This window comes from Manacus vitellinus, unplaced genomic scaffold (assembly GCF_001715985.3).
Source record: "Manacus vitellinus isolate BGI_N305 unplaced genomic scaffold, ASM171598v3 scaffold_5_pilon, whole genome shotgun sequence".
NCBI classification, from domain to species: domain Eukaryota; kingdom Metazoa; phylum Chordata; class Aves; order Passeriformes; family Pipridae; genus Manacus; species Manacus vitellinus.
This window is the reverse complement of record NW_021940682.1, coordinates 6,405,038-6,426,081: the sequence shown is the minus strand read 5'-3', so window position 1 is coordinate 6,426,081 and position 21,044 is coordinate 6,405,038. Positions and strand designations below refer to the sequence as shown.

General features: G+C 39.0%; 1 protein-coding gene across 1 annotated transcript in view; it reads left to right on the top strand.

Annotated features, from left to right (window-relative positions):
- The window catches only part of WNK1 (WNK lysine deficient protein kinase 1), a 104,838-nt gene that overhangs the window by 15,129 nt on the left and 68,665 nt on the right, over positions 1-21,044 (top strand). Inside the window, exon 3 of the mRNA XM_018080294.3 lies at positions 20,864-21,036. Coding sequence (XP_017935783.3) covers positions 20,864-21,036 — 173 coding nt within the window. The remainder of the gene's footprint in view (positions 1-20,863; positions 21,037-21,044) is intronic.

Genomic DNA, 21,044 nt, shown 5'->3' with positions numbered 1-21,044 from the left:
GGAGTTGAACAAGAGTGAGAAAAACTTTGTAGAGTCTCACTGCTCCAAATGTAGAGATTTTGGGAAAACTCCCAGTGTACCCAAGGTATAAATGGCTTCTGCTTGATAAACCTGTACTATAAAATCCTGTTATTCCTTGGCTTCTGGGAGAAAGCATCCTTAGATTCTAAACCATATGAGTGATAGGGCTTTTAATTGGAAATGGCTGATTAATTCATTGGGAAGAATCTACAAGAACTTTGGAAATCCTTTTTTCACGTGAGAAAACTACGATCAGTGCACAGTGGTGAAGCAAAGAAATGGTTCAGTTTTGAGAAGAAAGCTTAAGTAGCTTTTAGATTAGGTCAGGCTAACCAAAGGAAGTAAGCCAGGATCAGCTGTGCTAAAGGAGCTGGCTGTACTTTCAACATCAGCAAAATAATTCCCAAAATTCTTTTTGTGTTGGCCTCTGTTATTTAGTATTACTGCAAATTGCTGGTTGGTGTTCTGAATTGTTTAACTGAAGGTTTGCTTTGTTGCAGTTCTGCAGTGGTTTGACCTCTGTCAGAAAACAGTCGTGGCTTCTAATGTGGCAGGTTTTAAGATAACACTGAATTTCCGAACTATGCTTATGATGTGTGATTGTGCTGTTGTAGCACGTCCAAAACTGAATGTTGCTCAACTTCTGGTCTTGATAACTTCTTGCAGCAAGCCACATGGTTCGGGTAAGCTTGTAAGATTTGAAGGAGCGCAGCTACTTTATTTAAATAACTGATAAATGCAACTTTCTGACGCAACTGATAAGCACGTTAAGTAAGTTGGTGTGGATGACTGCAGTTGAAAAGCAGCATACTGTGAGCAAAGTGATGTTTTAAGTATAATTTGTCACTTAAGAGGAGTATGAAATGTGAGGAAGTTGGTATTGGAATTCAGAATGGAAAGAATGAGTTGGGTGATGATGCAGAAAACTATTTTCCACTTTCCCTTTGACTTCTGTCCTTATCTTCTCTGGCATTAATATTCAGGGAAATGGTATCTTTTGTTTCTCTTGTTCCTGTGTGGGAATGGTAATTGTTCTTGCTTCTTACCTGTTCCGGAAGTATTGTCATTCCTCCCCCCAACAAAACACTGTATCGGTCATTACCAGTGTTGGTTTTTGCTTTATTTTCTAACTTTGGTCTTCCTGAATCCTCCTGTGGTCCCTGTATGGGCCATATGGCAAAACAAGGATTTTTATTTTTATATTTTTTGTCTCACCATACTCACCCCTGCACTCTGGAATGAAGCAGATTTTGTATCTGTGTTCAGCTACCCCGTGTAAAAGAATAATGGGCATGTTTAAAACCTGCATCTAAATCTTGACTCCTGGAACCGCCTCTTCCAAACTTAGATTTTCCAGCTGGTAAATCAATCTTATCCATGGAAATGTGCTTAGTGTTCTCTTGGGAATTTGCCTTATACTCTTGCCTTCTCCCTTCCCCCTTCTCAAGCCAAATTTCTTTCCAGGAAGGGAAAAAAATCCATGGACTAGATTGAGCTTCAGCTGAATAGGGTGTCTCATTTCAGATATACTTTCTGCAGCTACTCAAATGACCAAAACATAAGTGACAGCTGAGTTGTCTGTTTGTCATGGGTCAAGGGCAGTCCAGCTCAGCAGTTTCCCTTTCCTCTTCCCTGAGTTTTGTTTGGAAGCAGGAGTGATTTGCCATTCTATATAGTCATCCTCTTGTCATGAAGACCAGATGGAAATACGTCAGTTGTTTCATGTATAAATACTCAGTCCAACAGCTGTGAGTTTATCAGGAGTCACTGGGATCACAAGTTGGTGACCAGATTGTTAGTTTGGAGGGCCATGACCATTACTCTAAAAGCTGTTCTGTGAGGCTGTTAGAAATAGTCTAAGACTCACTTAAAGAAGAAAGAATGAAGCTGTGCCATTTAAATGCAAATTCCTTTTTCAGATGAAGTTATAATTCTTTTTCTAGAGTATTACAGAAGTCCTCTTATACCGATGATAAAGTTTCATCCACTGATCTTATATTTTACTGATGCTGTTCCTAAAGTGGCTAAAGGATTGCTTTAAAGTCTACTTGTCTCCTTTCCTTCTGTAGTTTATTAGGTAAGAACATTTATCCAGACTTACCCCCTGGTCTTTTGGCCAGATGATAATCCTCAATTTGTTTCAATATGAATTTCTAGCAAAAAAGCTGAGATACCTATGTGATCCTAAGTAACAACAAGTCAAATGCAATGAGAGTTGAAATAAATTTACTTGATACTGATAATTGAGGGGGTTAACTTGATTTTTGCAGGTTGCAGAGGGTTTTTGCTGCCATCCATGTGTGAATAAGGCTATTTCTTCCAATAATATTGAGAAAGGGGGGGGCAGTGGGGAAGTCTGCCAGTGGCCATTGGCTATTTGGTTGCAAAATGCGATGTGTTGCATGGGCTGCTGAGCATAATGTGAAACAAAGTGCCATAAAAAAGACGTTGAGTGCTAAGTCCATGACTGAAAAACACTTAAATGGGAGAATGGGCACGGTCATTAACTTATAATAGCTTGTGTGCAGAAAACTAATGTAAAGCAAGATTGTATTTCTTGGATAATGAAGACTGCACTGTATAGGACTGAAACTGAATTGGAAATAAAACAAAAATTTGCAATAACTACAGACTGCTAAAGACCCATAAACAAATGGGGAAATTGGCTTCAGTTTAGTGAAACCACCTGTTTCTCAAACCTTGAGAGGAGTCCTGTCTGTTGCTTTGAAAAACTTTCTTGATCAGTGGGGTAGCTAAGATGTTTTTAATGTCTATGGTTAATACTTGTAGTCAACAGAACAATAAATGCAGTTGACCACATTGGTGGCTCGTAGTCTCTGCAGGGCTTAAAAAAAGTAATGCCTCGAAACAACCCACCAAAAACCCCAAAAGAAAACCCCAAAGCATTGTCTGGTTGAGTTGCTTTGGCTGCACAGATCTCACTTTTGCTTCCAGGTACATGGTGTTTCAGAAATGGTTTTCTTCCAGCTTGCAGAATTCCATGATGCAGTGCCTGTGCAATAGAAGCCCAGGCAGCCAGTGTAACATTGATTGCAGCTCTATGGGGCTGGGGAATCTAGAGGGAGTTAGGGAGGCAGAGGCTGTCCTGGAGTCCTTTAATGAGGATTTTGTGACCTTTGAGTTGCATGTGTGGAAACTTCTCTTTGAATCCATGCAGTTGGTCTAGGTGCCAGGAACTGAGAACATGCTTTCCTCTGACATATTGGTGGTGTTTGTGGATATATATACTTGTTAAAAAGTCTGCAGTGTTGCTTCAGAATCATGGTATACTTCAGTTTTTCCTGTTCTTTGATTTTCTGTAAAATAACTTGTCTGGGATAGGTCATATTCTGAAAAATGTTGGTGTTTTTTCAGCCGTACATTGGCGTGTGATCTCTTGTTTTGGTGACAACACGCTAGGAAGTCTTTCATCTGGAACCTCATCTGAATGGTGATTTTCTAATTTAGTTCCTGGTTTACAGTTTGAGGGTCTGGGAGTCATCAATGTGTGCTCTCAGAAATAGCAAATACAGCAGTTAGCCTAGCTGTGTTTTGTGGGTTTTGAACAGTCTGTTAGACATACCAGGATAGCAAAATATCTGAAATCTTGAATGATGACTTCTGTCAAGCAGAGATCAAGGGTCGTGGTGCTGTGCACTTTGGCACATTCACCAAAGATAAGTGGGGTTGACTGTCTTAGTGGGGAAATCGAGTTGAATTACTTCCCATTTTTATCAGTTTAGTTTCACTTTTTTGTAAGCATCTGTGGCTAGTTTGATTTTTAGTTGTTCCTGAATGGTGGAAGCACAGAGACAGTTTGTATCCAACCACATGTCCACGTTAACTCAGCATATCTAATACTAATCATGACTGGTGATGGTGTAACTTGGAAACTCCAAATAATAGCACTTTGGTGGCGGTGGGTTCTGTTGTTTTGGTTTCTGTTTGGGTTTTTTATTGTTTAAGGGTTTTTTGTTTGTTTGGGGGTTTTTGTTTATTTTTTTATCCTGTTCCTTTTGAAATCCTTGTCATTATTTTTGTTCTGTGTTCCTGCATGATTCCTGCTGTAGCATCAACACAAGAAAAGGTTGATTGGTTAAGGAATCTTGGTTTACAAGTTACAAGTCTTGTAACTTGGCTTCTAATTTAATGTCTGACTAGGACTAATGATACTGCATAAGTTAACTGCAGGGACCCAGCTGATTATTCCATGACAAGTATGCCAGTTTCCCCTGAAAAAAACGATGCAGGATAAACTTAAGGACAGAAGGTGGCTTCCCCATAGACTTGAGAGACACCGCAGCTGCTTTCCATCCTTGTTACCGATGTGGGGCAGTGTTAGGTTTTTAGTGCCTTCTAGGCTGTGGATGATTTTCTTTGATCCTGCAGGTCAAGGAGATGATGTGTATTGTCTAGTCTCTTACCTTGCTGTTTTTTCTTGTTTTCTTCTAAGCAGTAAACTTATCTCTCTGGATCACTTGAGGATCCAATTTGGATATTGCAGCTATGGAACTTTGGGTGGAAAACACCCACTGGAGTTACTGAGGTAGTTCAAAGGGTGGAGCTTCACATGTTGTGTTTGGAGTGTTATGCTTCAAAAAATGCCACCTTAGTGCATCAATTTTTCTGTTTTTATTCAGAAAAGGATCTGCAAATGAAGCAATAGTTGCTAGCTCTTGTCAGTAACTCTATTCTAAAAGCTTCGGAGGATTTTGCTCTCATGCCGTGAAGTGATATGAAGAGACATCTTGCTTACTTTTGCAGCCCCTCTGGGTGCTGCTGTCAAAATCCTACAAAGACACTTTTGTTTTTGAATGTTCAGTCTGAGATTTGGTGACAATGCCTAAAATGTTGGTTAAAATTATTCAGAAGCTACATATGCCTGAACTTCTTTGCATTACCACCCATCAGTTGGCATAATGTGCCAGTTGATACCTATTTTTTACTTCTTCTGAAAGTATGGAAATGATCATATTTGTCCCTGTTCATTCTGGGCTGGATCCCTTCAATAGAACTACTGAGGCAGACTGAGAAGGCAGCTCTGTAGCATAAGTATGTATCTTTCCTGGAGTTTGGCTCTGTAATTTTACAAGCTGTCTTTGGAAGAAATGTGTTGGTAATGCTCTATATTTACCTAGGGGTCATCTACTGTTAAATTCTTTGTCAGGACACGTGGGACTAATACATTAGGTAGCACCACTTAAATTTGATTCCTGTCGTAAGACCCTGTTTTCAGTTGCCCAACTGGTGTGTATCTTAACCACCTGGGCTGCAAGTTTTCAAGCCAAGTGTCTGTCTTGAGCTTAATTGTTTAAGAAGCTTCAGCCAAGATGTTACAGATGCTTCAGAGCAAAACACTTGCTTTATTGCATCCATTGGCACTGTAAGCTTTTGCTCTTCAGAGCTGTGAAGCAGGGGCCTAAAAGCAGTGTTGAGACAGGTGTGTTGTCTTTACCCTGAAGAGTATTTCCAACCAAAGAGTTTTCAGATAATGAAACTTTAAAATAAGTGACATTTTCTGGATTAGACTTACTTTTTTTTTAAACTCTAAAGGCTTGATCCATGTTGTAGCCTGTGAATAGTCTATGTGAGCATCCATATGATGCCATATGAAACAATTTGTTCAACTTACAATGTGCGTTGGCTTGGTTTTACAAATATATAATTATTACTCTTTGTACAGCTTTCCCACCCTGAAGGTTTGACTTGCACATGCTGTACAATGTAATTCAGTTCACTTGTTTGTGTTCAAACTGTTTAAGTAAGTAAATTTTAATATCTCAGAAATTGCTTGCTTCCCATGATGCAAGCTTCTAGAGAAACAGGCATTGAAGTTTTCAAGTAGAAAATGTTTCTAGGAACAGCAGCCTCTGTATTTGCACGAGCAGCAGACTTTGCAGCTCTTCAGTGTTCAGAGGTGGAGAACCAGCTGTGGTACCGATATGTTGTAATTAGTCTGATGGAAGCATCTATGAAAATACTGCTCAAATGACTTTAGTTGTAGTTAAATTGAGTTCTTGACAGTGAATTATTTTATTATTTTGAAAGCAAATGCCCTTGTTAAAATCTGTCTGCTTTTGTATCAGCCTTGAGGGGAAAATTGATATAGATAGAATAGAATATATAATTTTATTTTTTACTAGATTTGGCAATGATCTTTTTTTTTGTCTAATGTATTTTAAAATACAGAAGTTTATATATTTACAGTTTGTTCTTTTCAAATACCTTTTGGATTTTTCACATGAATTTGGACTCAGGATGTTCAGGGTTTAAGTGAAATAGGTCTACCAGCAAACACTGTTGTTATACAAAAGGCTGAGTTAGGGAAACATTTGTGGTGTGGGGGTTTTTTTAATGGATAGTAGTCATGGTTGTTCAGAAGGAGGAGAAAAATAAAAGTCCAGAGGAAAGTATATAAAGTATATCAATGAAACAACTGCAAAAAAATCTATAAACAACCTAAACATAGCTATAATCAGAATAGTACTTTACTGCTTTTAGTTTTGTTTTAGTGTTTAGTATCTAAAACATTGTATGGGAATTCCTTTTTAATTAGCTCAGAGCCAGGTCTGTGCTATGTCTAATGTTGTTTGCCTTTCCTGGGAAGTGGAAACTTGAAAGTGCTTTGGAAGGAAGGATTGGCAGTAGCTCATAATAAGAAAAGGCAGTTATCCCTTGGATTGCCTGGAAACTGTTACCTCCATGTTTTAAATGCAATTCTGGGTGTAATCCTTGTAGGTAACTCTAATCTCTTCTATGGTCTTCAGATTTTACCATGTTCTTACGATGCCATCCCATTCCATTGCCTGTCTTTGAAAAGGACATGAATTTTGGAGGAAAGCATCCTATTTCTACATGGCTGGTCACTGCCAGGAGATCTTGTGTGAAGCCCTTATTTAGACACAAGCACACTGAAGTCAGCTGAGATAAGAAGAGTCCATAGTGGCACAAATTTCAGTTTCCACCTCACAGCCTTATATGTATGACTAATTCTGAAATGGAGCCATTTGCACTGAGTCAGCAATTTAGTGTGTTGAAAGTGCTCAAGCTGTCTCCATTTGGTTGGTATTGAGCTCTAATTTACTCTGCAGATGTAGAGCCAAACCAAGTGGTTGTGGGGACCTTCAGCAGAAGGTGACTGAGTATGAACCAGGTCTATCTGAGAAAACATACTTTAAAATAGGAAATTATAAGAAAGATCTGTGAGATCCAATGTGTGTTGGAAGCACAGGAGAGATTAAAATAGCATCAAAAACCTCTCAGCCTCTGCAGCCAGAGTGCTCAGGGCAAGAGCAAGTGGGGTATGGGGGGGAACTGCAGTTCTTTGTTTGCAATGCAGTCTGGATTTTATTACTTGCAAAGTGAAATCACAAGGGGGAATGTCTGTTTCTGATGGACAGATATGTTGCAACTCATTCTGAAGATGCCTGTTCATAAATTTTTCAGCCTGCTAAGAGCTTTGAAGATAGGACTGCAACTCTGAGACTGTGATTCATTTCTCCTGCTCATTGGATGATCTGTTGGTCTTTCACAATTGCAGGCTGTTAAGTATCGATGCTGGTGCAGTTAATTATAAATTTTGAATTTTAACACGTGCTACTCTGTACTGTAATATTGTTGCTGGCTACAGAAGACTTTCTAATACTTCTGAAGTGCTGCAGCAGCAGGTGCTTATACTTGGCCCTCATTTTTAGAAAACAATTAGAGAACAAGGAGTTGTTAAAATCCTCATTTTCCCTCTCTGTCTCCTTTGAAATAATTCAGTTTTGTGGCTCACACTAAGAAGCTAGAAGACCTAAGCACAGAACCCTGTGGCAATAACAAGAAAACTGTCTTAGAAATTTTCTCATGTTTTGAAGATTTTAAAACTGTTTAATGACACTTTCACCTTTTGATCCCCTAGCAAAGGAGGTCTTAGAATTGGGCTCTCAAGAGATTATTTCACCCAACTGTCTCTTGAAAGTGCTGACTTCTGCGTTTGGATCATAGCCATTCTGTGGAAAAGTTATTTTATATTGTAGTGGTGGGGTCTTAAGGAGGAAAAATTACAAAACTACCTGACACTCTTCAAAAGGAATTGGTGAGGTTTTCATCAGTATCTCTAGATAGTAAGCATTCAAGTATTAGAATTTTGATTGCAAAGTTTATCTTGGCATTGGATGGTTTCTGAGTTAAGAAAATGTTGGAGTGGTAACAGAACCTCAAAGGAGCTAATTTTCAGGTGCTTCCAGGCTGATGCTTAAATGGACTTGTCCTGCCTCTTTTCACATCCTGTTGCCAGGTAGTTGGACAGAAGGCTCTTATTCTGAAAATGAATATGGCTGCTCTGATAGGCATCTGTCCAGAGATTTGTCTCTGCCTGTGAAAAAGGAGTCTTGTGTAGCCTTGGTTATCTCAGGAGTGGGGGAAGATAATTCTTTACTGACTCTTTGTAGCAAGAGTAAGCCTGTCTGCTTGTTAAAGAAGTATTTAGTGGGTTTCAGGCTAAAACCAGATCTTTGTCTATTATCTTTATGATACTGTCTTTAGCTTAATTAGAATTGTTTTACTGGGATGTTGTTTGGAATTGTGTGGTAGGGCAAGGAATTTAAATTAAACATAAATATGGAATGTCACAAATCTACGTACCCACTCTTATCCCCACAGAAATGTAGTTGTTGTCAGCGAAGCAAGGGATGCAGTACCAGAACACTTGTGCAGCTTTTCTGACAAACTGCTTTCGTTTGAATTCCATCTTCCATGGCTTTTTGTGTATGCATACTTGCTGAACACATTAAGAGTGTTCAGACAGAGCCATGGTGCTAAAGAGGTTTTCAGATAACTTTTTGGCTAAGGGAACTTTTTCAGTGTTCAAAACTATGAATTGTTTTTGTGTACGTTATCATACACATGTGATGCACATGCACAGAACATCAGATATTTCACTGTATGGAAACAGTACTGGAATATTTTAAACTTTTTTTTTCCTGGATAATGCTTTTTAGTTCACAACTAAAGTGAATTTTGAACTGTACATGGAGTTCTTCAGTGGGACAAAGTAGGAGGTAAATGGAAAACAAGGAAGCCTGTTAACAGGTTGTGATGACCTATTTAAGGCAGGCCCCTTGGACCATGACATGCTCAGGCATTCTAGTTTGTCTTCAAGAAACTCCTTCAGTGTTCCTGTTCAGAGGATTGAAGTGGCACCAGCCCAAGGACGGACAGTATGTGACTAAAGCACAATGTAATGAGAAACAGCCGTTTTGGATAAGCTGTAGCAGTTTGAATAGCTGACTCATAGATAGGCTGAGTATCTGAGGTCTTCTGGGTCATGGTTGGTCTTCTGGTAGTGCAGGATATTCCCAGTAGTATTCTGCAGGAAATAAACTTGGATTAATGCAGAATAGCCTTGCCAGTGGGAGTGTGACATATGTAGTCCCCAAATTACAAGGAAAAAAGTCCTAAATGTTCGTTTAAAACTTCCTCTGGTGCTTTTCCCTAGCTGTTTGCTTTGTGTCCCTTTGGAGATGACTCTTTGGATAATCTTTCATCTCATCTGTTTTACAACACTGAATTTTAGTTGTCAAAGCCTTTTCTTGCAGGTCAATCCAACACTTAAAGGTTTTGTGTTTATTTTTCTTTTCCCTTTCAACGTCTGTAAAGATAGTCCTTTTATGTCTAAGGTGTGCATGTTATTACTTTGGTTACTGTACAGCAAAACCCTTGCTGTTTTTATGTATTGTATCCTGTGTTGCTTTAGGTAGTAGGAGCTGACTGGTCCCTCCGTCTGCATTTCAGTTACACTTTGTTTTTTCTTATATTTTAACTCATTTAAAAACTATTCAGGATTGAACTGTAAAGCCAATGAAGCTTCTGGATGCAGAGTATGATTCATTATGCCAGTTTTCTTAGTTGTTCAGCCTGCCACTCGCCTACTGTTAAATATTTGAGTGTTTTCCTTCTCCTGACTCAGCTATGCTTGATTTCTTTGCTCTGTGAAAGATAACGTGCACATTTTTAGATTTACATATCAGTGGTATGTTTGATACTGTTTGAACTATTTCTGATTTTTGTGAGTAACTTTTTAGATCTACATTGTGTATGGTGTTTGCCAAGAAAGATGTACACAGTGTGATGTTGGAATAAGCATCTCCAGTGTGTACAGTATTATTGTGAAAGTTTACAATAAACATGCAAGTGATGCAAGAAACTGATTTCATAAGTCAACCTTTTGGGTAAGCATAGAAGAATTATTGCTGCTTCCCTTTATGACAAACCTGAGATGAAGATGGGCATTCTGGTAGATCACAGGAAAATTATACCACTGATGCAGTGATGCTTAAAAAAATTTAACAAGTGCTCCTCTGAGGTGTTTTAGGACTTGCTAGTACTAATACTTGTATTTGTGCAAGGTATTCCTGAGTCCTCATCTAAAACACAAGTTTTGGTCACCCCATAAACCTTCTTGTTTCTGGATCTCTTTAGTCTTTCCCTACAGGAGATCTCTTTTTGATTCCTTCTATCTTGCAAGAACATGCAGAACACCTGGCAATTATTTGAGTGCTTGTTTTTTTTTTTTTTTGGACAGATGAGTGAAGGATCTCTGAATGAGAGATCTGTTTCTGAATGAGAAATGTCTGGCATGGAGTTTTCTAGTGATAATTGTAAGGATTTTCTGTCGGCTGCCAATACTTGGCCTACACTTCGTATGTCATCCTGTCATAACTGATAGTAATCCACAATTTTGTGAATTAAATAAAGTACTGGTTTTGGATGTGCTTGCAGAAAAAGAGGAGAAGCTGGGAAGAGTGACTCCTGTAGTGTGATCAGACTGCATATGTGATGTCTGTACCCATGGTGGAGCCAACGTGTGCTGCAGCTGATGTGAGTTGATTTTACAGCAGGAGGAGTGCAGGGAGGCAGCCTTGCAGGGACTGCTGCTTCACTCTTTGCCTCTAGGCTTTATGCTGAGATTTTTGCCAGTCAGAAGCACAGGAACATTACTAGTTCCTGCTTACCCCTACTTTGATCATTACTAGTAAATCTTTGGAGTCATCTTAACATCTCTGTGTGGTTTCCAACCAGCATATTGATGCAGTTTTTCATTATGCTGAAAAGTGGATATAGCTAACTCTTCCTACTTGCCATTAATTTTGTGAAGTATATGGCATGAAGAATTGTAGTGTGGTTTTGATTCTCTAAATTGATTTACCTTGATCAGAATTGCTGAAGTGTTTACCCTAATGTTTTAGACATTTACCTACTCACAAAAGGATTCTTATGGTCATACAGGACCGTGTCAAACAAAAAGACCTATAATTGCACTTTTAATGCAGTGAGTTAACAAATCTGTCAGGTAAACAGAATGGATTGTGGAGAAGGCTTTTTTCCTGAAGTATTGTCACTCTTGAATGGAGAATTGGATTTTCATAGTAAAATTAAACTGAGATGATTGGATGTACATTCCCTCTCACTGACAAAACAGTCAATTCAGTGAAAAATGAGAACTGACATGAGCCTCAAAACTTTTAATGAGGCATCTGAGCCAAGTGACAAGATGGTCCAGCTGGTTAATGGCTCATCAAGAATTCAGTTCAGCTAACACTTCAGTTCTCTAATAAGCTGTATGTAATAAGCATAAGCCTTATTGAGAACTGCTATCAGAAGGCAAACTTACCCATTTATCTTTCGTGGATCAAATAACAATTTTAAAGTGAAAATAAATAAATGAGCTCTCTTTTTTCTAATACTGATTATTTTTGTATAGCCCAGCATTTTGATTGCTGTCCCTTATGTACAGCCTCTCAGGATGGATAAATTGAATAAAACTTTCAGCCATTTTTTTTCCTTTCTATGTAAGGAAACAAATGCTGCCTAGAGCAACCCTAGAATAGAAATGACTGAAGCCTAAACAGTTGCTTGCCATTCTTAGTCCAGATTCCTGAGGACCTGAAAGATCCCAGAGGAGGTCATGTCTAAGCTTTAGGTTTCGTATCTACTGTTTAAAATTTTTTGCTTATTGGTTTTGTGGAGAGCAAAGGAAAATATGTAATAGACTTTATAAAGTATGAGTGTAGTTCTTAATTTACTCTGAAGCTGCAATGTTGTTTTCATGTCCGTATTCTGAAGAGTGCAGGCTTCCCAAAGGGAGTTGTGGGATTAGACAATGTATGATTAGTCTTAGTCATTGTTTTCTTTGGAAGTGGCATTTGGATCAGGTTTTTATCTGGACCTACTTGCTTTGCTATGGAGGTTTGTGCTTATGTGAGAGAGTGAGGAGTAGTACAGACATATTAATGTGTATATTCACCCAGCTCTGGAAGGCAAGCTGGTAATCCAGTAGAGACTCACAGGTGGTACTGTTTGGCTGATGTTTACCAATTTTAGTGGTAACCTAAAAAGCTACACTGGCTTAAGTCTTTGGAATGGCACATGGTATCCAAGTGCAGTATTGTAGCACTGTGATCATCTTTGGCATTGCTGAAAATGAAACAGTGCTACTGTAACAAAAGAACTTTGTTATTGGGACTCATACTTTAAGACTGCTTGTGACCTTTTATAAAGAAGAAACATTCTGATCTACTGTTGTAGTTGTTTTTCTGCTGCTGTGTTCATGATGGGCGTTGTATTTGCCTGCTCCTTACACTTCTGCTATTTGTTCCTTGTAAAGGAGTGAGGCAGAGTGGCTTCCTATCTCCCTAAGTTCGTGAGCTCACCTCTGATGCAGTGTTCCTAACTTACTTTTTCTTATAAAGCATCTTTGATTTTGCACATTCTAGTTACTCCTAACTGCTTGCTTCCTGAACAGCAATACCAATGTTAGCACAGACTTGTTCTGAATGTTCTTGTGAATTGTGGTATGCTGGAAACTTGAGGATTTTGCCAATGTCCTATATTCTAGCTGAAGATCTACTATAACTGGGACTAGTTACAGGTCAGTTGTGTTTAATGATGCCAGAACTTGGTGCAAGCAAGCACAGACTTCAGTTCTGATGCCTTTTCTATCGACAGGAGACTTCCACAGAGGATGATGTCTCTTCAAGCATAGGTTAAAGTCTATGACATTGCTGCCACCAGGTGTCTTAGATGCTGCTATTGCTGCTGTTGGCACAGGTGCTACTGGGTATGTAAAAGCAGGAAGGCGACCACATCAGAGGAATGGAATTCTTGGTGGTGTTCTGCTCCTTTCCTCTGTGCTGATGAGTCACAGCTTCATCAAAACTGAAACAATCGCAGGATAAAATGGGGAGCGGTGCTGGGATCTTTTGGTCACACACATTGGCTGTAGTTGCAGATACTTCCCCTTCAGTGCTAAGACAAAGTTGTGTTTCTTGTTTCCTGAAGCTTCCTCAAGTAACAGTTCTTTCAGGATATGTATAATTGACTTAGACTAAATGGTGACTGATGAAGGCTTCTCTCTGTTCCCCTTCTGTTTGATCATTTAGAGTTTCATTTCCCTCCTTTCCTGCCTCCCACCATCAGTTATTTGTCAAGATATGTATAATTTGTTTCTTTGTTTGTAACATTTGAGCAGCAGCAATAAACTTGGATATGTTTGCTGTATCACTTATCTATAACAGTCAAAAGAGAAAGGACCAAAGCACTTGTATTGTTTGTGTGTTTTTAACAAATTAACTGCATCTTCTAATGATTTTTGTGCTGTGCTGCTATAGTCGTGCCTTGAAATGGCAGAAATAAAAGCAAAGAAGGGAATTGTCAAATCAATTACATATTTTCCTTTGCTCTCCACATAACCAGTAAGTGAAAAAAGGTAGATGCTTTCACACCAGAATACTACAAGTAATGGGAATAATCCCTGAATGTTTTACTTAAGTTTTATTTTCCTGAGAAGTTAAGGTGTGTACTTTCCTGAAACTTAAAGCATTTTTAATAGCTTGTGCAAGAGGAAACCTACAGCAAATATTTGCCCTTAATCAAGAACATTAAAAGTTATGTTTTAAGCCTACTCTTTTCCATTGTGTGATATGTATTTTATACTTTGGTGTTATCTTTCTTAAGGTTATTTGCATATTCCATGAAGAGTCTCTGTAGCTTATATAAAATTGATTCTTCTTGTGAAGACTTGCCAAGCTGCAGTGTGAAATTGCACTTTCACTAAATAAGTGTTAACTTGGCATTGGGTTTCCTTCTGTTACGTGTCAGAAACTTTGTCTTCCATCTTCAAACTAAGATGAGGAGTAAAGTGATAGAAAAGTTCTGGGCCTCCCACTGCAAGAGGAACATTGAGGTTCTGGAGCATGTCAAACAAAGAGCAGCAAAGCTGGTGACAGGTCTAGAGGGCAAGTCTTGTGAGGAGTGGCTGAGGGAGCTGCAGTTGTTTAGCCTGGACACGTACTTTTGGAACAGCAGCTGTTCAGCTCACTGTGCTAATTCTTTTGTGTTTGGTGGTTCGTAGAAAGTATACTGTGGATCTCTGCAGATCCTTGTTCAACTTTTGTGTCTCTTGCTATACAGGGATGCATTCAGAACAGTCTCTTCCTGCTCCGTTCCTTTTTTTCTCTTTACCTAGTATTTAACACTGGAAGGTATTGAGTGGTGTATGTGTTGACACACAGAAAAGTAGATACATTTCTTGTGCACTGAGACTTCCATTTCTAGGCACCAACTGTGTAATGCTAGATGATTTTTAAGATCAGTGGACTCTTTGTTGATATTTTGTTAATCTAGCTCGATGGTTACTGTGCTCCTTTTTCCTCTTAACTACAAGATTTTTTCAGGATGAGAACACTGCTGCCCACAAAGCCTCAGTTCCATTAACAGTGCCGAATATCAGAGCGCAGTCTTGCTAGCTTCTCCTCTGATGACCCCTCATTAACCTTGCCTAAAAGGCTTGCAAAGCCTTTCTCATATGCTGCAGAAATGCACACAGAAGAACATTTGTCTGTTCTGTATACTACTTCTTCCTCTGACTAATAGGCTGGGAGCTTCAGTGTCTTCACTCAAATTTTCAGACGTTTGGAACACTTGATAAAATGCTGCTTGGTGTAACCTCAGCACAGATAGATAATTTACCTTGCTTGTGATTCAGACTATTTATAATTCAACAGCACTTTGAAGTCTCTCGTGGCTGTACATTTTTGGATCATACCACTTGAAGACAGTTCATTGCTACTAATTTTTCTAGTGCATCTCTTTGGATAAAAACTGCCTACTGTTGCTGTAGTGTAGTTAAAAAAACCCAAAGCAACGACCCACTAACTGTCCCTGGATTAGAGCTATGTATAATTTCTGGATATAGTGATAGGATATGCAGAAGGCTGTTAAAACCTGTCTGTGGTATGTCAAGTGTCCAGTGTTTATCTGTTTCCTCTACTGGTTATCTTCGTAATATTGTGAAAGAGGGAACAGCTGTAAGTTGTGTAGCACCTCACCCACTGAACTTCTTAAAAAAAATGGTTTCAAGTTAACTTCTGTCACCTGTGAGTCTATTTATTTGTAGAAGATGGAGATCATTGGAAGTTTGGTGTGTTCTGTTGTGCATGAAACACTTTGGCTGTGTTAAGTGTACTTGATGTTAAGAAATTGAAAATTGCCTTTGAGGATGTATAGCAGGAGTTAGCAGATGCAGTTCTTTCCATGTAGAGTATTTCTCTTGTTATCCCCTTGCTTGGTATCCTGTAGCATGTGTTAGAGGGCAAAGTGCAGTGTGTCGCTTCTACATAACTGTGTCCATTTAATGCCAGATGAATTGTCCTAGACTTTAGTTCAGGCCGTTTGGTCAGTTAGTAAAAAGGATCAGCAGAGGTGGGACCCTTGGTTGAGGTTGGCCTGAAGGAAGAGCAAGCTCAAACAACACAAGCAGAGTATGATACCTTGCTGAGGAGACTCTTCTGCTGCTTTAGGTGTCTGAGCTGGGCTCTTCGACCGCTTGTGGTAGTGAGATGTGCTTTGCAGATGTGGGATTTCTTGTCAGGATGTTAACAGGACAGAACTCTGAAGGACTGGGGAAAGTTAGAAAGGAAAACATGAGAAACTACTCACTAGACTCAACAGCTGTGTGAGTAACCCGGTTGAAATTTAAGATTAATTTAGGTGCCAGAAACATCATTAAGGATGCTGAATAGATACTAAGCCTTGGCTGAAAAAAGCCACCATGGGAATATAGGCATTTTTTGCTGCTGAGCTTTGTTTTTTGTGGCTCGGTGCAATAGCTAATCTTAGAGGTGGGGGGGTAGTTTTGGTTTTGGGTTAGTTTGTTTTGCATTTATATAAGGCATGTAGGTACAGTGATAGAAAGAGGGTAGTAACAATTCTGCATGTAATTCATGCTCCTGTACACGAAGTACATCAGTGAAAGAGTAAGCCTGTACCTGGTTTATCATAAGTAACCAAGATCCCTGTTTTACATTGAAAAATGTAAACACCTCTGATAGTTCTTTCCTGACCAAAAGAAATCAGATGGGAAGTACACGGGTAAATGGAAACAGCCAAGAAAAGCTTATTGAATCGTTCTGAGCTGAACAATTGTTTCATTTGCTGCCTGTCTCCTTTCAGGCCCCTGGCACTGCAGAACTGCAGGTCACGTGCTGGGAAGCCTTGCTGTTTGTCCTGGCTTGTCAAAACAATTTAATGTAGGTGGAAAGGAATGAATGAAATGAACGGAGTGGGCTTGATGCATCTGTTTCAGTTTGTTCGAAGGGCAGCCCAGTGATTGGGATGTGACACTTAAGTCCTCTAGGGAAGCTATCAGTTAGGAAAAACAATGCTGTCCATTTTATAAGATTAGTTTAAATCCATTTTAGGAAGCAAGCTCTCCTGCAGTTTGACAGCTTTGTATATTTTTAAAAATATTTGGGCTATATCTGCTTGGCATGTGCTAACTGAGCTACAAGAATGTCATTTGCTACTCTCTAGACTTAGGACTTTGTCTTGTCTGCCTAAGGTTGCTTCATTATGGTAAAAAAAGACTGGGGGAGGAGAGCGTGTGGTCATTTTTAAATTCTATTATTGGGAATTCCAAAACAATTTGGTCTTTGAAGGATAGGATATCAAGCCATATATTATTAACTGTTCTTAAAGTGCTGGTTTCTTGATAAAATTGTTCAGATTTCCCAGGCTTATAGAAAAAGAAACCTTCTGTGTCCTTCTATTTTGTTAAGTGTCTGGATGTTTGATTTAAGAGTACAGTAAAAAGAGAAGAAAACATTTTAAAATAATCTTGTACTTTTTGAAGCTGGGATGTTACTTTGTGAAACGTCTATTTTTGCTTTCAGATGAAAACATGTTGAAATGATCCATCTGTGTACCTATTTAGACTGTGAGTTACAGGGAAAAGGCTGCAGGGGGTAAATCTGCTTACCTGATTCACCCTTATAATAATTTAATCAAAAGGAATGCATATTTTGAATGATAGGTCACAAACTGTATTACATCTTTAGAGGTGAAGATAGAGATGAGGGTCTTGTATTTCTGCAGACTGCTGCTCAGGGGCCATGGTGGAATCTGAGTATTGCCCCAAGTAGCTGCCTTGCTGGGAAGACACATCTGGGCTGTTGAGTCTCTTGGAGCAGGCACTTAAAACTGAGAATTATGGAAGCTGTTCCAGTCCCAAATTCCTGAAAAACACTCTTTTGAATTCTTATGAAAAGGATGATGGCTTCTTTGTCTCTGCTACAGCTATGCTGTGGATTTCATGCAGTACCAAGATATTCTCCTTCCCCTCCTTTTCCCAAAGTATTCATGCCTAACATGGTTGGTAGTATTGTATCTCAGTCTCCCAGATTACATGAGGTGCTCTGTTTTCTTGCTTATCTCAATATTTTACTAGCTGCAGTTGCTTAAGTTGCATTTTTGTACAAGAAAGAGCATAAAGTTGTCACGTTTGCCCATACTAACAGCTCAAAGGATGGCAAAGTATAGTATTAGGGATGTGCTGTGCTCTAGTCCATCTCTACACAGCCTGGGAGATCTTGCTGTCTAATGTTTTTTTTTAATGTTCTGATGAATGGAATACTCAGATTTTGAAAGTGTACTTGTCACTTTTAAACTGTATATTAGCCTGCAGGCCAACTGTTTGCAAGTTGCATTAGAATGTAGTTTGTACAACTATACCCAGTCATTGTGTGTATGATTATACCAACAAAATGAATCTGCACATGAGATCTAGTGTTTTCCTGAATGCTAGGGTTGTGGGTTCTTTTAAAGTATATTCATGCTTTTCTGTAACCTAGCATTAGTATTCCTTACGGGAAAGAATATAAAAACCTGTTCTGGATGAGGGTATGGGCTGTGTGTCCAAGGAAATGAGGGTAGTAAAAGGTAATATGCATTGCTGGTGTTAGGAAACAAGTGGCCTTTCTGTCTTTTTCTTCCAGCTCTGTTTAACGTTCCCTTCTGCTGCTGCAGTATGTACTGAAGGGTGCGGGGTTTCCTTGGTTGCAGAAACATGGCTGTGTTCCTGGGTGAAAGATTTTGGCCTGTGTTTTGTCCAGACTTGTCTCAGATCACTGGGGCACTGTGACTTTGAAAGAAGGGCTGTATTACTTAGTGCATTGTCACTGTCTTGGTGGTTTTTTTAATGTCAGCACTGAAGTGTTGAGTGTCCGTGTTAAATGTCACAGCTGTGTTTGCAGGAACACGATGCTGCCATAGATGTGACCAGGGAGAGAAATGAGTCAAAATGTGGGTGCCCGTTAAGAGGCTGTTCATTGATAAGGGTGATTAGCACTTAGTTTCTATTTAGGGCCAGTAGTACAGGGGTAGGGAGGCTGAGTCAAGCCCTTAGGGGAGATGAGGTTACACAGATTAAGATGAGAATGAAATGAAATACACTTGACGTTAAGTCGAGTGTAATCTAAAACTGGTTAGTAGTATTTGTGGTAGATAACTTGTTAGTGCACACAGAATAAAGGAAATTTAATCCAAATGTGTATCTAAAATCTAGGTTTCGGACAAAAATGATTGTAGGTGTTCAGAGTGACTACTTAAAAGTGACATAAAAGTAATTTTTGCAGCCTTTTTTGTGTGATGACCATATATAACAGCTGGATTTATAGTTATAAAGTAGTCCTATGTGGATTATATGGGTCAAGTGCAGAGACTGAAGATACTGCTTTATTTTACTGTAAGATGATGTTTTTGTGATTTTTGTGTTGTTTGAAGCATTGAGTGTTTCTCAGAAGCACGTGTGTATGGTCTGCTGTATGTATTGCAACTCACTGCTTTTCTGTTGCACAGCAGTTGGAAGCAGTTAGAATTGAGTGGTTTTGAACAGAACTTGTGCAGCCCTGTTCATGTTAATTAAAGGAAACCTATTAGATGGGTAAGGCAGCTCAAATGGAAGTACTAATTACATATTAACCCCCCCAACACCTAAGCAGGCAGGAGTACTCAAACGTTGGTGGAGTGTTTCTGCAAACGTGTTATATCGAAAGTTTTGCAAATACCTTTACCAAGGAGTGAGAAGGGGTGCTAGTGCTGATTTCTGCAGCGTGAAATAGTTGCAGGATTGAATGCTTCTGACATCTGTAGATTAAATTTGGGAGACTTAAGGATTTAGCATCTTCCTAGGAATTGTAAAGGCATGTGAATGATTGACATTCATAGACACTGATAAGAACCTGATTTCTGAGATAGTTTCAAACCTATTTTCAAACTTTCCCCTGGGGGGCTTGTGCACTTCTGAAAATTGGCGTTTCATCTGGAAATGAAGTTTGTCCATGCCCCAAGATACTCTGTGAACCTCTTAGGAAAAGTTAATGATCTAAGTGAATATAGAATGGTTTAGATATTAGCATGACTGAATTGTATCGAGAAAACACATTACCTGTAAGCAAAGGAAGAAGAGTTACTGCCTGGAGGACAGCAGGAGTGTAAGTAAACCCAGCATGGTTTTGCAGCCTCCTTTTAATTGAAAAGAAAATGCGAGCTCAAGTGACTTAAATTTATTACTCAGATTTGACAAATAGGTCACTGGTTGTTGCTAAATAACTGTTAGAAACAATGACTCTAAAATTCTTGGCTTTAAGGATATCTCGAAATGGTTTTTTTAAATGCAAACTGCATATGGATCCAATTTACGTCAGTCAGTGGATCTGACTGGTGCAGCCAGCGCGTTGGTAATGCACTGGTGAGCTGAGAACACTGAATGGCACAAGGAGACTGTCTTCTCTGTGATATGTGCTGCTTATTCTGGTAATAGCTTGGGGTCCTGGCAACCTCTGATAGCCAGTTGTTGGTAGGTAATGCAATAATATTGTCCAGGAATGCTTTTTCATGGTCTGTCTTCTGGCCAAAAGGTTGCTTTCTGTCTCTAGTGGGAGTTATGTTTTTGTTGATGTGAGATTACAGGAAACTTGCTCAATCATGAGTTTCTGCTTTTAATCAAAGAAAAACCAACTCATTCACTTGATTATTTACAGTTACACGTACATACTGTATGTTAGAGAGGTTTGATGCTCTACCCCCTGTATGGAGGGCTAATGCCATCTGTTACCAGTGGGCTGGATACATAGGAATGATGGAAGATTATTGTTACATACAACATGCTTTAAATGATCTGATTTTATCCTCAAACACTGAAATGTTCAAAACAGTACATGCCCTTTCCAGCTCAAGGCAATAATAAATTTATTAAGAGTAAGGGAAGAGGAGACAGGAGGAGGAGTTAATCTACAGACTTGCAATTCTTAACTCCAAGAGCAATGGGATTGTAAGGAACAATATATTGTAAAAAGACTGTAATAGAATATGCTCAAGATAGCATATTTTAAAAATAATTGTGAGCTAAATGGCATTTAAGAAAGCTGATTCTTGTGTGTACTCAAGTGTTTTTCAAGTTGCTGCTTCTCTTAATAAGAAAATTTAAGCAAAACTTTCTGATGTACCTTTTCTTTTTCATTAGGATCGGAAGCTGTCCAAGTCAGAGCGACAACGATTTAAAGAGGAAGCTGGGATGCTGAAAGGGCTTCAGCATCCCAATATTGTCAGGTTCTATGATTCCTGGGAGTCTACAGTCAAAGGAAAAAAGTGTATTGTTCTTGTGACGGAACTAATGACATCTGGAACACTGAAAACGTAAGTAA